Here is a 17,268-nt window from a genome sequence, read left to right as displayed (position 1 = left end):
CGGTGCAATTGGTCCAAATTTATGCTAATCAGGACTTGGAAGAGTTCCAACACAATTGGTTCACATTTATGCTAATAAGGGCTGGGAAAAGTACCAATGCTATTGGTTAGCTCTGCAATCACATTCAGGTCTGGCCCACTTCCACCTTCCTGCCTGCTTGTAGGGAGGTGGGAAGTTGAGGTCATCATGGATGGGGATGCTTTGGGGGTTCTGGAATATGGTGCTATGTGGATCAGGCATCTACACTGGACCAGCTGAGCTGCACGACAGATCGGCAGGCCTTGGCTTGCCAAAGTTCCACACCGGAACAGTGGGCTCTGATAGGCGTTAGCCCGTGCTTTCCACCCATGCTCCAGTCCATCTGGGCTATCACTCTGCTATTTCAGGACAAGGGCTTGGCTTCACTAAAGAGGGAAGTGAAGAGGGACTGGGGTTGTGGCTCAATGGTAGAGTGCTTGCCTAGCATGTATAAGGCACTGGGTTCGATTCTCAGCACCACATTAAGTAAATAAATAAAAATAAAAGATAATATGTCTAACTACAACTAAAAAAAAAAAAAAGAATACCTGAAGAAAACGTACAAGGGCAGAGAAATTCAGATGTTAGAGGTACAAAGAAAGTGTTACAAGAAACTACAGGAGGGGCTGGGTATAGCTCAGTAGTAGAGCACTTTCCTGTGCACAAGACCCTGGGTTCAATCCCAGGTTGTGGCTCAGCAGTAGAGTGCTCACCTATCATGTGCAAGGCCCTGGTTTGATCCTCAGCACCACATAAAAATAAATAAATAAAATAAAGGTATTGTGTTCAACTACAACTAAAAAAATTAAAAAAAAAAAAAAAAGAAAAAAGAAACCAGGGCTGGGGATGTGGCTCAAGCGGTAGCATACTCGCCTGGCATGCATGCGGCCCGGGTTTGATCCTCAGCACCACATACAAACACAGATGTTGTGTCCGCTGAAAACTAAAAAATAAATATTAAAAAAATGCTCTCTCTCTCTCTCTCTAAAAAACAAACAAACAAAGAAATAAATAAATGAAACCACAGGAAGAATAGTTTAACTCTGACTGAATAGATCAACAAGGCCTACTTGGAAGATTTGGTATTTGAGGAGGTTTTAAGAAATATTTAAGTCTGTAATATTTTTTAAAACTAAAGCAACATGGAAAATATAAGATTTGACAGAGCTTGGTGGTTAATTCATAGATACTTCTATATTAGCCTCTTCACTTCTCTATATGCTTGGAATATTTCACAATAATAAAGTGTGTCTACGACTTAGAGAAGACAAAAACATTACTTTCCAAGTGGAAGAGAACGTAAGAACAAAAGCAGGAATCCTGAAATTCAGGGCCAGATGTCTGGTTCTACTGCAGATGAGTGCTGGAAAACAACTAGAAAGGTAAGATAAGGTCCAATCATGCAGCACCTTGGCTAAGTGGTCCTGGCTGAGAGGTTTGTAGTGGAGGAAGGAGGGGACCACTGAAGGTTTCTGATGAATAAGATAATATGATCAGGGCAATAGATTAGGATTTGAACTACAGGGAGAGCTCAGAGTTGGATAGATTTTATAATAGTTCAGTTAAAAATATGGTGATCTACTTAAGTTCCATAACATCTTGATTTCCTAAAAAAAAAAAAAAAAAAAAAATCATTTCCACCGGGCAGTCACATTTCTTTCTTCCTATCCCAGATCCTTTGTAGTCTCATCCATCTATACTGTAGAATAGGGATTGGTAAACTTTTGCAAGATAGTAAATATTTCAGTGACCATATGGGCTCTGCTGCAACTACTCTGTCACTGTAGCGAGAAGAGAAGCCAAATACAAAATGAACAGATATGGCTGTTTTTTCTTTAATATTTTTTCTAGTTGTAGATGGACACAATATCTTTATTTAGGTGTTTTTATTTTTATGTGGTGCCGGGGATCAAACCCAGTGTCTCATGCATGCTAGGCAAGAGCTCTACCACTGAGCCACAACCCCAGCCCAAAATGGCTGTTTTCTAATAAAATTTTATATATAGTCACTGAAATTTCAATTCCAGATTTTTATGGGTCATGAAATGCTTTCTTTTTTCAACAATTAAAAAATGTAAAAAGAATTCTTAGTTTTTCAAGTGGCAAAAACAAAACAAAACAAACAAACAAACAAAACAGGCTGTAGGTTAGGGAAATGCAAAACAAAAATCACAGGGTATAGCTCAGTAGAGCACTTTCCTGTGTGCACAAGGCCCTGGGTTCAATCCCTAGCACTGCAAAAAAAAAAAAAAAAAAAAAGAACCCAGAATGAGTGTGTTAGTGAATTTTCTGCCACTGTGACAAAATACCTGGTATAATTAACTTATTAAAAATGGTTTATTTGGGCTCATAGTTTTGGAGGTTCCAGTCCATGAACAGTTGGTCCCATTGCTTTGGGTTTGTGGCAAGACAGCACATCATGGAGGAGGCGTTTGTCAGAGTAAAACTTCTCACCTCATTGCCAGGAAGCAAGAGCGAGGAGGGTGCTAGGGTCTCACAATCCCTTTCAAAGGCATATCCCCAGTAACTGGAAGATCTCTCATTAGACGGGAAAAAAGGTCTTTCACCCCCTTCCAATAGCACCACCAAGCCTATAACACATGGACTCTTGGGGGACATTTAAGATCCAAACTGTAACAATGAGATACAACTTCTCACCTTGGGAGACTCTAAAAAATGCTGGCAAGAATAAGGAGAAATTAGAACGTTCATACATTACTCATGGGAATATAAAATGTCACAGCTGCCTCAGAAAAAGTTTGGTAGCTCCTCAAACAGTTAAACAGAGTTATCATAAGCTCCAGCAATTTCACTTCTAGGTATATACCCAAGAGAAATGGAAACATTTTCAAACAAAAACTTGTATGTGAGGGGCTAGGGTTGTGGCTCAGCAGTAGCAGGCTCACCTAGCATGTGTGAGGACCTAGGTTCGATCCTCAGCACCACATAAAAATAAATAAATAAAATAAAGGGTTGTGTCCAACTTAAAAAAAAAAAACTTGTATGTGAAAATTCATAGCAATGTTATTCCTAATAATCCCCAAAGTGGAAATAACCTACAGGACTATCAACTAAGCAGTGAATAAACTAAACATGAAATATCTATACAATGGAATATTATTTGGCTTCAAAAAAGGAATGAAATATTGATGTGCTACAACATGGATGAATCAAAAACCATGCTTAGTTGCAGGTACAGTTGCTCCCACTTATAATCCCAGCGGCTCAGGAGGCTGAGGCAGGAGGATTGTAAATTCAAAGCTAGTGTCAGCAACAGTGAGGTGCTAAGCAACTCAGTGAGACCCTGGCTTTAAATGAAAATATAAAATAGGACTGGGGATATTGCTCAGTGGTTGAGTGTCCATGAGTTCAATGCCTGGTACCAAAAACATGCCAAGTGAAAGACACCAGTCACAAAGATCCCTTACTATAAGATTTCATTTATATGAAATGAACAGAATGGACAAATCCATCAAAATGCAAAGTAGATTAGCTAGGGCTGAGCAGATTGTGGGGACAGGGGAATGACTGTAAATGGGTATGAGGAATCTGGGTGCGTGTGTCATGAAAATATAAAATTGTTTGTGATGGTTGCATAAGTCAGTGAATATACTAAAAATTATTGAACTCTACATTTCATGTGGATTTTATATATATATAAAGCTGTTAAAAATAATAACAAGTTGCTGCTCAGTTAGTCCTATAGACAATAGTTTATCAGTCTCTGTTGTAGACCCATTCATGCAAGATACCAGATGAACTCTCAGAGCTTATTGGTGGATTCAATTACTTAAACTTGAAAGATTCAGTTTAGGAAAGCTGGAAGATGTTTATAGTCAGGAAAGGTTTTGTTCTCAGGACTTATTGGTGAGGGGATCTGTATGTCTTATAGATGTGTGATATAAGCACTGAGGAATTCCTACTTACTTGATGGCTTGTAATTAAAGCCAGGAGTTCAGCATACAAACGCAGACACACTCTGTGTTATGGTTTGGATGTGAGATGCTCCCCAAAAGCTTATGTGTGAGAGAATGCAAATGTAAGAAGGTTCAGAGGAGAGATGATTGGGTTGTGAGAGTCTTAACTCCCTGTCTCTTGTCACTCAATATGGCCTTGAAGTTGGATAACCCTGAGCCCTAATAAACCTGTTTTCTTTATAACTTATCCACTCTTTGTTTGCAACAGAAAATGAATTAATGCTACTCCATTTATGAAGGCTCTGCCCACATGACCAAATAACTTTTTGAAGGCACCACCTCCACACCATCACACTGGGTTTAGGTTTCAACATATTAATTTGTAGTGATTGAGGCAAACATTTCATTCCATAGCAGCTAGTTAATTTAATCCTAAACTTCCCAGGCTTGAAAACAAGAAATTTCATCTCATTGTCCTCTTGGAGAGTTAACATGAGGAGTTGGTGACGAAATTTAATCTAAAATTTAATCAGTCTTGGGCAAGGCAATTTAGCCTCTGTACTGCACTTGGGGGCTTATGTATTCATTCCATAAATACTTATGTCATGCCTACTGTGTGTCAGGCCCTATTCCAGGTACTGGAGATACAGTAGTAAACAAGATATAATCCCCTGATCTCATGGAATTTTTGCTCTAATATAGTTAACTTTTCTTTTATCTGCTTTTTTCCATAATGAAATACTATATTATCATGAATTAGCCTTGAATCAGGCTCCTATGCTGCATTAAGAGGTCACTGCACTTCTCCCTCTAGGCAGGATAGATCCAAACTCATCCCAAATTGATCTGTATAGTTCTGTCCACAGTATGGTTAAAAAACACTCATTTCTCTCCAACTCTAGTAATAGTCTGAGCCAATATCATTCTACACTAAGATTACAGCAATAGTGTTTTCTTTAATGGTCTCTGAATTTTTGGTTTATCCCTAGTTATTAATCAACCTCATTATATATTTTCTTTACTTGCAACCTTTCAGTAGCTCTTCTAATTTTCTTAGGATTAAATCCAAAATACTGAATGGCTTTTGGTTGCACTGCATATATTGTTCTATGTACCTCACCTCAAATCACTATACCTTTGGCTTACCTACATTGTTCCTTCCACACCAGTCTTTCCTCTTTACTTTGAACATGCCAAGTCCCTTCACAACTCACCTTTATACATTGCTGTGACCCTCTTCCTGGAGGAGTACTGCCACTTTCACTGGGTTTATTTCCATTCACATCCACAAGATGAAACTTAAATGTCACTTTCTCAATAAGGCTACCTCTGATTCTACCCTATTATACACTAAGTTACTATATGGCTATTTATGATATTATTTAATGAATATCACTTCCTTTTGACTATGAGTTCCATAAAGCAGGGCCTTGTGTGATTTGTTTACTACTGTACCTCTTTAAGTAGACCACAAGCTGGCTAAGTGTAGATGCCCAATAGTTATTATTAATGAGAAATATGTTCTAAAAAAACTCAATTAGGAGAAGATGACTAAGAAATTACCTTTAAAAGTAAGAAAATATTTTATGGCTAAGTATTATGATATAGTAATTAGAATAAAAAGATGAAAAATTAGGGATATGATTAGACAGGGTGGAGCAGAGAGTGATAAAGACACGGGAAAGAAATTGGCAGAATCACAGCTATTTTGCAAGAGGAGGAGATGGGGAAAAGAATTATATTTAATATAATAGTGATGTCTTGACTGGAAGAGCATTTACTTTAGAAATAAAGTTTTCAGGATACTTGGAAAGTTGAAACCCAGGGCTATTAATCATACATGAGCCAGAGTAGAGTTCCAAATTTTGTTAAGAGCAATTTTGTTTCACCTCTTTTGCCTTGAGTCTTTAGAATATTCCCAGTGACATATTACAAACCTTCTTCAAGAAACTAGACATTTCAGGAAATAAAGCATATAGAAGTTTCTTTGCTTTCATAAGTGAAGCTTCTCAGTAATTCACTTTCAGGCTCAACTCTAGGATAATTTGTTTCATCTCTTCTCTTTATGCTGCTCAGGTGGTGATAGCCAATTTAAAAAAAGGAAAAGGATGTTTGGTTTTATCATTAAGTGTCAGGAAGAGGACATTTCTAGACAGAATTTTTTAATCATGAAGAAAGCAAGGCCCCAAGGGCCCATGCAGACCTTTACCTCCTATGTAAATAGATGAATGAATGGAAATGCCACCTTTTAGTAAAGCAGACAAGAACGATAAGGGCGAACAAATGTTCAGAGGAATTAGAAATTTAATGATATGTCCATGCTTTATAAAATACATTCAAAAGATCTCTGAAGTGCACATGTGAATTTTAATGATGTTACTAGAAAAAAATCCATAATCATTTAAAGCATAAAGGGAGTCCTAATGAATGCTTCAATCTTCTACAGAATTGGAAAGAAAATGTTGACAAAAGTTTATTTCCAATACAGTTCTGAAGTTTAAATAATGGCTGTAAATAAGAATAACATTCATATTTTTAAAAAAAGATGAAAATAAGTGTTATTTGCTAGGGTTCAATAGTATAGTACTAGCAAAACAAATTGTTATAATTACTCCAATAGCTAATTACAGAGCTCTGTGTTAGGCACATCAAAAATTGATAAGACCCAGTGACTATCTTCAAGAAATTTACAACTTCTGCTGCTCCTGGAGCTGCTTGTGTGCTCCTTCAGTGAGGATCTGGTACCTCTTGTGAAGCGACAACTGAGGAGAATCTGGTGCTCACCATGGCCAAAGAAATCCCAAGAAAGGAGTCAGGACTGAGAACAATGATTATACTAACTTGAAGGTGGCAGGGCAGGCTGGTTCTGTGGAGCAGTTTAAGATTAAGAGGCATAGTAAAGTAATGGAAGCATATTGTCTTTTTTTTTTATTGGTTGTTCACAACATTACAAAGTTCTTGACATATCATACTTCATACATTAGATTGAAGTTGGTTATGAACCCCCAATTTTACCCCAAATGCAGATTGCAGAATCACGTCGGTTACACATCCACAATTTTACATAATGCCCTATTAGTAATTGTTGTATTCTGCTACCTTTCCTATCCCCTACTATCCCCCTCCCCTCCCCTCCCTTCTTCTCTCTCTACCCCATCTACTGTAATTCATTTCTCTCCTTGTTTATTTTCCCATTCCCCTCACAACCTCTTATATGTAATTTTGTATAGCAATGAGGGTCTCCCTTCATTTCCATGCAATTTTCCTCATCTCTCCCTTTCCCTCCCAGCTCATGTCACTGATTAATGTTAATCTTTTCTTCCTACTCTTCCTCCCTGCTCTGTTCATATTTGTTCTCATTATATCATAGAAGACATTTGGTATTTGTTTTTTAGGGATTGGCTAGCTTCACTAAGCATAATCTGCTCTAGTGCCGTCCATTTCCCTGCAAATTCTATGATTTTGTCATTTTTTATTGCTGCATAGTACTCCATTGTGTATAGATGCCACATTTTTTTTATCCATTCATCTATTGAGGGGCATCTGGGTTGGTTCCACAGTCTAGCTATTGTGAATTGTGCTGCTATGAACATCGATGTGGCAGTATCCCTGTAGCATGCTCTTTTAAGGTCTTCAGGGAATAGTCCGAGAAGGGCAATAGCAGGGTCAAATGGTGGTTCCATTCCCAGCTTTCCCAGGAATCTCCAAACTGCTTTCCAAATTGGCCGCACCAATTTGCAGTCCCACCAGCAATGTACAAGTGTACCCTTTTCTCCACATCCTCGCCAGCACTTGTTGTTGTTTGACTTCATAGTGGCTGCCAATCTTACTGGAGTGAGATGGTATCTTAGGGTGGTTTTGATTTGCATTTCTCTGACTGCTAGAGATGGTGAGCATTTTTTCATGTACTTGTTGATTGATTGTATATCCTCCTCTGAGAAGTGTCTGTTCAGGTCCTTGGCCCATTTGTTGATTGGGTTATTTGTCTAATTTTTTGAGTTCTTTGTATACTCTGGATATTAGGGCTCTATCTGAAGTGTGAGGAGTAAAAATTTGTTCCCAGGATGTGGGCTCCTTATTTACCTCTCTTATTGTTTCTCTTGCTGAGAAAAAACTTTTAAGTTTACTTAAGTCCCATTTGTTGATTCTTGTTGTTAACTCTTGTGCTATGGGTGTCCTATTAAGGAATTTGGAGCCCGACCCCACAATCTGTAGATCGGAGCCGACTTTTTCTTCTATCAGATGCAGAGTCTCTGGTTTGATATCAAGCTCCTTGACCCATTTTGAGTTAACTTTTGTGCATGGCGAGAGAAAGGGATTCAGTTTCATTTTGTTGCATATGGATTTCCAGTTTTCCCAACACCATTTGTTGAAGATGCTATCCTTCCTCCATTGCATGCTTTTAGCCCCTTTATCAAATATAAGATAGTTGTAACTTTGTGGATTAGTCTCTATGTCCTCTATTCTAAACCATTGGTCCACCCGCCTGTTTTGGTACCAGTACCATGCTGTTTTTGTCACTATTGCTCTGTAATATAGTTTGAAATCTGGTATCGCTATACCACCTGATTCACACTTCCTGTTCAGAATTGCTTTTGCTATTGTGGGTCTTTTATTTTTCCATATGAATTTCATGATTGCTTTATCAATTTCTACAAGATATGCCGTTGGGATTTTGATTGGCATTGCATTAAACCTATAGAGAACTTTTGGTAATATCGCCATTTTGATGATGTTAGTTCTGCCTATCCATGAACAGGGTATATTTTTCCATCTTCTAAGATCTTCATCGACTTCTCTCTTTAGGGTTCTGTAGTTTTCATTATATAAATCTTTCACCTCTTTTGTTAGGTTAATTCCCAAGTATTTTATTTTTTTGAGGATATTGTGAATGGAGTGTTTTTCCTCATTTCCATTTCAGAAGTTTTGTCGCTGATATACAGAAATGCCTTTGATTTATGCGTGTTGATTTTATATCCTGCCACTTTGCTGAATTCATTTATTAGTTCTAGTAGTTTCTTTGTAGACCCTTTTGGGTCTTCTAGGTATAGAATCATGTCATCTGCAAATAGTGATAATTTAAGTTCTTCTTTTCCAATTTTTATGCCTTTAATTTCTTTCGTCTGTCTAATTGCTCTGGCCAGTGTTTCGAGAACTATATTGAATAGAAGTGGTGATAGAGGGCATCCCTGTCTTGTTCCGGATTTTAGAGGGAATGCCTTCAACTTTTGTCCATTTAGATTGATGCTAGCCTGAGGCTTAGCATAGATAGCTTTTACAATGTCAAGGTAAGTTCCTGTTATCCCTAGTTTTTCTAATGTTTTGAACATAAAGGGATGCTGTACTTTGTCAAATGCTTTCTCTGCATCTATCGAGATGATCATATGGTTCTTATCTTTAAGTATATTGATGTGGTGAATAACATTTATTGATTTCCGTATGTTGAACCATCCTTGCATCCCAGGGATGAATCCTACTTGATCATGGTGCACAATTTTTTTGATGTGTTTTTGTATTCAATTCGCCAGAATTTTATTGAGGATTTTTGCATCTAGGTTCATTAGAGATATTGGTCTGTAGTTTTCTTTCTTTGAGGTGTCTTTGTCTGGTTTCGGAATCAGGGTGATGTTGGCCTCATAGAATGAATTTGGAAGAGCTCCCTCTTTTTCTATTTCCTGAGATAACTTGAAAAGTATTGGTATTAATTCTTCTTTAAAGGTTTTGTAAAACTCTGCTGTATACCCATCCGGTCCTGGGCTTTTCTTGGTTGGTAGTCTTTTGATGGCTTCTTCAATTTCATCCATTGATATTGGTCTGTTCAAATTGTGTGTATCCTCCTGACTCAGTCTGGGTAAATCATATGACTTGAGAAATTTATCGATGTCTTCACTATCTTCTATTTTGTTGGAATATAGGTTTTCAAAATAATTTCTAATTGTCTTCTGTATTTCTGTAGCATCTGTTGTGATATTGTCTTTTTCATCCCGTATGTTAGTAATTTGAGTTCTCTCTCTTCTTCTCTTCGTTAGCATGGCTAAACGTCTGATGATCTTATTTATTTTTTCGAAGAACCAACTTTTAGTTTTGTTAATTTTTTCAATAGTTTCTTTTGTTTCAATTTCATTGATTTCTGCTCTGATTTTAATTATTTCTAGCCTTCTGCTACATTTGCTGTTGTTTTGCTCTTCCTTTTCTAGGGCTTTGAGATGAAGTGTGAGCTCATTTATTTGTTGGTTTTTTCTTTTTTTGAGGAATGACCACCAGGCAATGAATTTTCCTCTTAAAACTGCTTTCATTGTGTCCCATAGATTCCGAATATGTTGTGTCTGTATTTTCATTTATCTCTAAGAATTTTTTGATTTCCTCCTTTATGTCTTCTGTAACCCATTGATCATTCAGTAACATATTGTTCATTTTCCATGTGATGTAGGATTTTTCCTTCCTTCTTTTGTCATTGATTTCCAGTTTCATTCCATTATGATCAGATAAAATGCATGGTATTATCTCCACCCCTTTATATTTACTGAGGGTTGCCCTATGGCATAATATATGGTCTATTTTTGAGAAGGATCCATGTGCTGCTGAGAAAAAAGTATATCCATTTGATGATGGTTGATATATTCTATATATGTCAGTTAAGTCTAGGTTATTGATTGTGATATTGAGTTCTATAGTTTCTTTATTCAATTTTTGTTTGGAGGATCTGTCCAATGGTGAGAGAGGTGTATTGAAGTCACCCATAATTATTGTGTTGTGGTCTATTTGATTCTTGAACTTGAGGAGAATTTGTTTTATGAATGTCGCAGCACCATCGTTTGGTGCATAAATATTGATAATTGTTATGTCTTGTTGGTGAATGGTTCCTTTTAACAGTATATAATGACCTTCTTTATCCCTTTTGATTAACTTAGTCTTGAAGTCGATTTTATTTGATATGAGGATGGCCACCCCTGCTTGCTTACGAGGACCGTGTGCGTGGTATATTTTTTCCCATCCTTTCACCTTCAGCCTGTGTATGTCTTTTCCAATCAGATGTGTCTCCTGGAGGCAGCATATTGTTGGATTTGTTTTTTTAATCCATGATACCAGCCTATGTCGCTTTATTGGAGAGTTTAAGCCATTAACATTCAGAGTTACTATTGATATATGGTTTGAACTTCCATCCATGTTTGATTGTTTATCCTTTTTTTAAAAAAAAATTTAGTTTGTTTCTCCATGATTATCTTTCCCCTCGCCCTCTGTCTTTACTGAGGCACTTCCCACTGATGGTTTTGGTTATTGTTTTTCATTTCTTCCTCGTGTAGTGTTTTGCTCAAAATGCTTTGCAATGCTGGTTTTCTGGCTGCAAATTCTTTTAACTTTTGTTTATCATGAAAGATCTTTATTTCGTTGTCATACCTGAAGCTTAATTTTGCTGGATACAGAATTCTTGGTTGGCATCCATTGTCTTTCAGTGTTTGAAATACATTGTTCCATGACCTTCTTGCTTTCAGTGTCTGTGATGAAAAATCCATTGTTAACCGTATTGGTTTACCCCTAAATGTAATCTGTCTCCTTTCTCTTGTAGCTTTTAATATTTTCTCTTTGTTCTGTATATTGGATATCTTCATAACAATGCGTCTTGGCGTTGGTCTACTGTGATTTTGTGTGCTCGGTGTCCTGTATGCATCTTCAATTTGTATATCTGTTTCCTTTTTTATTTCTGGAAAGTTTTCTGTAATTATTTCATTCAGCATGTTTCTCATTCCCTTGGTTTGAATCTCTGTACCTTCTTCTATCCCGATGACTTGTAAGTTTGGTTTCTTCATGTTATCCCATAACTCTTGGATGTTTTTCTCATGATTTTTTACCAGCCTTTCTGAGTTGGCTAGACTCTTTTCAAGATGGTATATTTTGTCTTCATTATCTGATGTTCTGGCTTCTACTTGCTCCACTCTGTTAGTGATACTCTCAATTGAGTTTTTAATTTGGTTTATCGTTTCCTTCATTTCTAGAATTATTGTTTGATTATTTTTTATAATATCTATCTCCTGATAAAGATGCTTAACTTCTTCTTTTAGCTGTTTATGTAATTCATTCTCAATGTGTTCTTTCGCTGCTTGAATTTGCTGTCTTGTATCCTCTTTAAGGTTCCATTCCATCTGTCTAAGGTGTTCCTTGAGGTCTTTATATGACCATTTTTCTGATGACTCTAGGTCCTCCTGAATATTTAGGTTGTCCTGCATTGTTTGTACTCCTTTTCTTCCTTGCTTCTTGAAGCTGCTCATGTTGCTTCTTGTTCTGTTTGACTGCTGAGTTACTGTTTACTCCTATAAATTTATTTGATGCTTGGGAGGAATTAGAAGGGAAGGGAAGAAGTCACTAAAGAGAATGAGAGTAGGCAGATAGAATTCAAGGAAGGGGGGATAAGAAAAATGAAAAGACAAAAGAAGAAAGAAATAGGAACTAAAAAAGAAAAAAAATTAAAAAAAATAATAATAATTAAAAAAAATTAAAATTAAAATTAGAAGAGAAAGAAGAAGAAAAAGAGGAAAAAAAGAAAAAAAAGAAGAAAAAAAAGAAAAAAACAAGATAGAAAAATGAAGATGAAAGAAAAACCCAAATCAAAAAATAAATAAATAAATAAATAAAACTAATAAATGCCGTCTTAGAGTTTGATTAACTTCTCTTCCACTAGGTGGCGCTGTGCCCACCAGGTCAAGTTTCTCCTGTCGATACGCGGGAACCAATCACTGTGCAGCAGCTCCTCCCAGACTGGGCGAGTCTCCAATCCTGAGTGCCTAGGGCCTCCTCTTGTGTCCAATCTCTTCCACTTTTCCTCTAGCCAGGCCCCTCTCACCACAATACTGGCTACAGGCCAGGTCTGCTGCTCCCGGGAGCCCTGTTTTCATGAACGACTGGGCTCACTCCTCCAGTTTGCCATTCCCTCAGACCCTAAGTTTGTAGAGCTTGGGGCTGAGAATCCTCAGCGAATTTTACTTGCCCTCCGGTAGCCACTCCCCCATAGCTGGTGCAAGAGACCTCAGCAGTCAGCCCTGGCGGGAGCGGCAGTCCCACACCACCTCTGACTCCCTCGGGCTGGCTGTAGCACTCACGGGAGAGCTGGGAGGGGCCCTTAAGGTTTCCCCGATGAGTGGAGAGGGAAAGCCAGGGGACCACACACCTGTAGCAGCAGGCTTCAATGAAGTTATCTCCTCCGCCACAGTCCTGCGACACCAGCCCTCCGCCACAGTGGTGTCCCCCGCAAACGGCGACAGTTCGCCTCCCCCTGCCGGGCGACCAACGCAACGGGCGGGTCCCCACTGTCTCTCCCAAACCCCGCCTGGAACCTGCGGCCACTACCCACGAAGGCCCGGCAGGCATCCACCTCCGTAGGATGGGAAGGGCTGACCAGCCGCCTCAGTCGGATGGATTAATGCAGAGTCACAGCTGTCTGTCTCGGCTTTTCAGACGCGGCGGCGTGCGGCGCTGAGCATGGAGAGGCTTACTCACTTCCCGCCGCCATCTTCCTCTTCTCGCTATTTCGGGATGATGGCGGGGCTCTCGCTCCGCTCCCTCCGGTGTGTCTCAGCCTCGGGCTCCCGCGCCTCTCTCCGCTGCAGCCTCCACAGCCAGCGCTGCCCCGGTTGCTCTCTCCGCCCCCGGCGTTCCTGGCTTCTGGCCGCACCGCAGCCCCCTCCGTGTCTCTCCGGCTCGCGGCTCCAGCGGCGCCCGGGGCCGGGGAGGCGACAGCCCCTCTCCGGCAAGTACCGCAGTCCCCGGGCCCCGAGTCCCGGCGGCCACAAACTGACACTTTTAATAAACCTACCAATTCCCGGCAGGACCCCTCTTCACGGAATTTTGCTAGAAGTTTCTCAGTAGGTAGACTGCCGCTGTTCCAAAGGGTCTTTCTGATCCTGTTAATGTGGAGACATTAGAATCGCTGCTTCCTCGTCGGCGGCCATGTTGGATCCCTTGCACCCTGCTATTTTCATTCTAATGGTAGCATATTGTGAATGACAGGATTTGTGGATGAGGCAGGTAAGATTCCCATTTGACAGGCAGCCAATTAATGAAATAGACACACCTGCACAGTTGGAAATGGAGGATGAAGAGACAACTGATGTGTTCCAACAGCAGACAGGAGGTGTCTACTAAAAATGGAATTTGCTACTTTACTCCAGAACTCTGTTTTTACAGACCAAGAATACATTCTCAATTAGAAAACTGCAATTTGGTTCCACCACATCCTGACTACAGTATAGTTTTCTCTTTCATTTTCCCCTTCCCCATTCCTTTATTGTACAAAAAGTAACTGGTGTATGTGCACAAGCATATTGCATTTTATTTTATTTATTTTTTATGTGGTGCTGAGGAGTGGACCCAGGGCCTTGCACGTGCGAGGCAAGCGCTCTACCCCTGAGCCACAACCCCAGCCCATCCCTCTCCCCATATTGCATTAAAAAAAAAAAAAAACCTAAATGGCCAATGATATATTTTGATTGACATCGGATAGAGATGGAATGGGAAAAAATACTGGTTCTGTGAAAATATCCCCTTTCTCCATTAGTGGCGTGCTCATTCAGCCTTATCTTTATATTCCAGTGACTTATTTTGCTCTCACTGTTTAAACATAAAACGAAAAAACCTGAACAACATAAAAATCCTTGCATACCTTGTTCACTTGAAGAATTTTAATGTTTTTCATTTATCATTGTAAAACCATGGACAGTTTTGTAACTTTTTGTATGTTGCTATTACATGTAGCACAATCTGTCTTTAAGTAGGGGTAAAGTATTCTTAAAAAATAAGATTCCTAGATAGTTTTTCCTTCAAGTCAAGCATCTTGTTATTTAAATAAACTTCTTATTTAAAATGAAAAAAAAAGTTGTTTCCAGTGTAGCAAGATGAGTAAGCTAACCACAGAATATAACTATAGTCATCAGGGATTCCATAACAAATGACCAGAAGACTCCAAGTTTCATGGGAAATAGGTTAAACTTCATTCAGACAACCAGTAACATTTTCATGGAGGAGGTTAACACTGGAGATGAGGCTTAAAAATTAGTAACACATTCAGTCTAAGTGGTATGCAACTGCAAAGGTACAGAAGCAGAAAAGGAGACATTTTAAGGAAATTCAAGTTATTTTGACAGAGTATAAATTACACATGGGGAAAAAAAGTAAAAAGCACTGAGTGCCAGAACTGCAAGTTCTTATTCAGTCTGTAATCAGACTTTTACAACTAGAGACCTACATATTCTTTTGATAAAATGAAATTGTACTATTTGTTTCTTCCCCAACTTCACATTAAATTGAACTAATTGGTGGTGAAGGTGAGGCCATGTGAAGAGAAATACTTTCCCCCTTGTCTCAGAGGGGTTCAAAAGTAATTTTGAAGAACACATTTGCAACCAGTTTTTCTTTCAAATAACATTCTAGTTTCAAGGAACTAGGTCAAATTCCTTAGCAGGTTTGCAAGGATTTAACCTGTCCCTTTCTAGGAAAAGTAGCTTCTCCAACTTGTTCTGCAAGAGGCTGATCCGGTTTAGTTTGTCTCAGTGAGGGTGATAATATGCTGATGATATTGGCCCAGTGGCTGATCCACTAGAGTGGCCAAATTTGGTCTTCAGCAACGGAAACTACTGCTAAAGAATTCCAAGGCCAAATTCTTGCAGCTGTTTTCAAACTTGAACATGACAAGAATATCAATCTATAAGCTGGTGTGGCACATCCTGAGGGTCTGCTGAAACTACAGGAACCCAGACCTCAAAATAGCAAATAAAGGTACTATTAAAATAAAAAGGGTGTATCTACATTTAAGCTCCTTTAAAAAGAAATGTGAAACAAAATACTAAAAATAGATATGGAAGTAACTGAAATTCAGAACAATTATATACCTGACAATTAAAAATGAAATGTAAGAACACACTAGGGAAAAGGCTATATAAGAGATGATCATTAACTCAAGGAGGTATAATAAGGAGGCTTCCCAGGCTGAGTGCTAACTGAATATAAGGAGGAGGTGGGAGCTTAAAAAGCTTTCTCAATTTGAAGTCCTAGTGGTGGAACTCCTTGTTCTCAAGGTTTTAACTCAGGCCTAATATTAAGCACTTGAGGAACTGCTGCCAAACTTGTCACCAGAAGTCCTCACACAAAATTCTGGGCCTTGAATGGCCTGATGACTGTGAATTTACTTACTATTCTACTTACCTAATCATACAGTATTTCCAAATACCTAATTGCTGTCCTTTTAACCCCCCAACATGAAATCCATGTTGGGCCAGTCAGGAAAATGATTTGATTTTAACCCCCAGACAAATGTAGAGGTGATTTTTAAAAAGCAAATTGCTGCCCAGGTAGCTTGGAAAGGAAGACATAACATAAATACTATTCATTTAATTCAGTCAGTAAATACATATATTTGAATGTTCAATATATTCTTAGTACCATGTTGATGGTATAAGGAGGAGAAATGTCAGGGTCTAACAGTTAAAGGTAAAGGATCAACACAATTTAATAAAGGTATAGACAGTACACAATTAGCTGTTAATCTTCTTCGTATGCTCTGTGCTAAAAAGGCTCCCTTATCAAATTGCCTTGCTACCATGGTGACAGTTACTAAGAAATGCACAGATGCACATATGAACAGGTTATAGGTTTTTTTTTTTTTAAATATGTAGAGTTTTTCCAAATGAATGGTTCTCTTGTTTGTCTATTTTGTGCTCCTGGGAATCAAACGTGGCACCTCACACATGACAGGCAAGCACTCTACCATTGAGCTACATCTCAGCCCAAATGAATGGTTCTTAATATCGGTTTCCAATTTCCTTTATGAATTCTCTATATTCAACTTCAGGAAAACTGGACCAACAACATATGGACAGCCCCACCCCATGCTAACCCTACACAGTTTGAGGCTTTTGCTGTAGGGCTCTAACACTTCATGTTAATTTAGAAAAACTGTCAAAAATTTTGTGAATCTCTGACTGTTCTATGATGGGAAGCAGAGAATTGGTTCCCTATAGAAAATTCTTTACAGTATCTTCATTGTCCAAAGGCAAAGACCCTTTTACCTGTACTCACGTAAATCATTTCCAAAAATAAAACATTTCTGCATTCAGTTATAGAACTATATTCTTGGGCAGTTACCACAGCTCTGCTTTAAGGATAAAAATCTATCTATAACTCAAAGGTTTCCAAAAGTGCTCATTTGAATTATATTTGAATGTTGTCCCCAAAGGAAGTCAACATGACAATAAGCACGGTTTCTTATGAGGATGGTATTTCCCTGAAGATCTCAGCCTACATCCATATAACTACATATATACATCTATCATGAGAATGTTATATA

General features: G+C 38.6%; 1 protein-coding gene across 1 annotated transcript; it reads left to right on the top strand.

The window, feature by feature from the left end:
* Window positions 1-217: 217 nt before the first annotated feature.
* Window positions 218-14,072, top strand: LOC308658279 (small ubiquitin-related modifier 2-like; the record flags this gene model as incomplete). Its single annotated transcript, XM_081310850.1, has 3 exons — window positions 218-326; window positions 6,706-6,869; window positions 13,938-14,072. 3 exons carry the CDS (start codon window positions 218-220, stop codon window positions 14,070-14,072), a joined length of 408 nt encoding a protein of 135 aa, XP_081166976.1.
* Between the last annotated feature and the right edge of the window lie 3,196 nt (window positions 14,073-17,268).

Source organism: Spermophilus citellus, assembly GCF_964194105.1.
Source record: "Spermophilus citellus genome assembly, chromosome: 10".
Lineage (NCBI taxonomy): Eukaryota > Metazoa > Chordata > Mammalia > Rodentia > Sciuridae > Spermophilus > Spermophilus citellus.
This window is presented reverse-complemented; position numbering and strand designations above follow the sequence as displayed.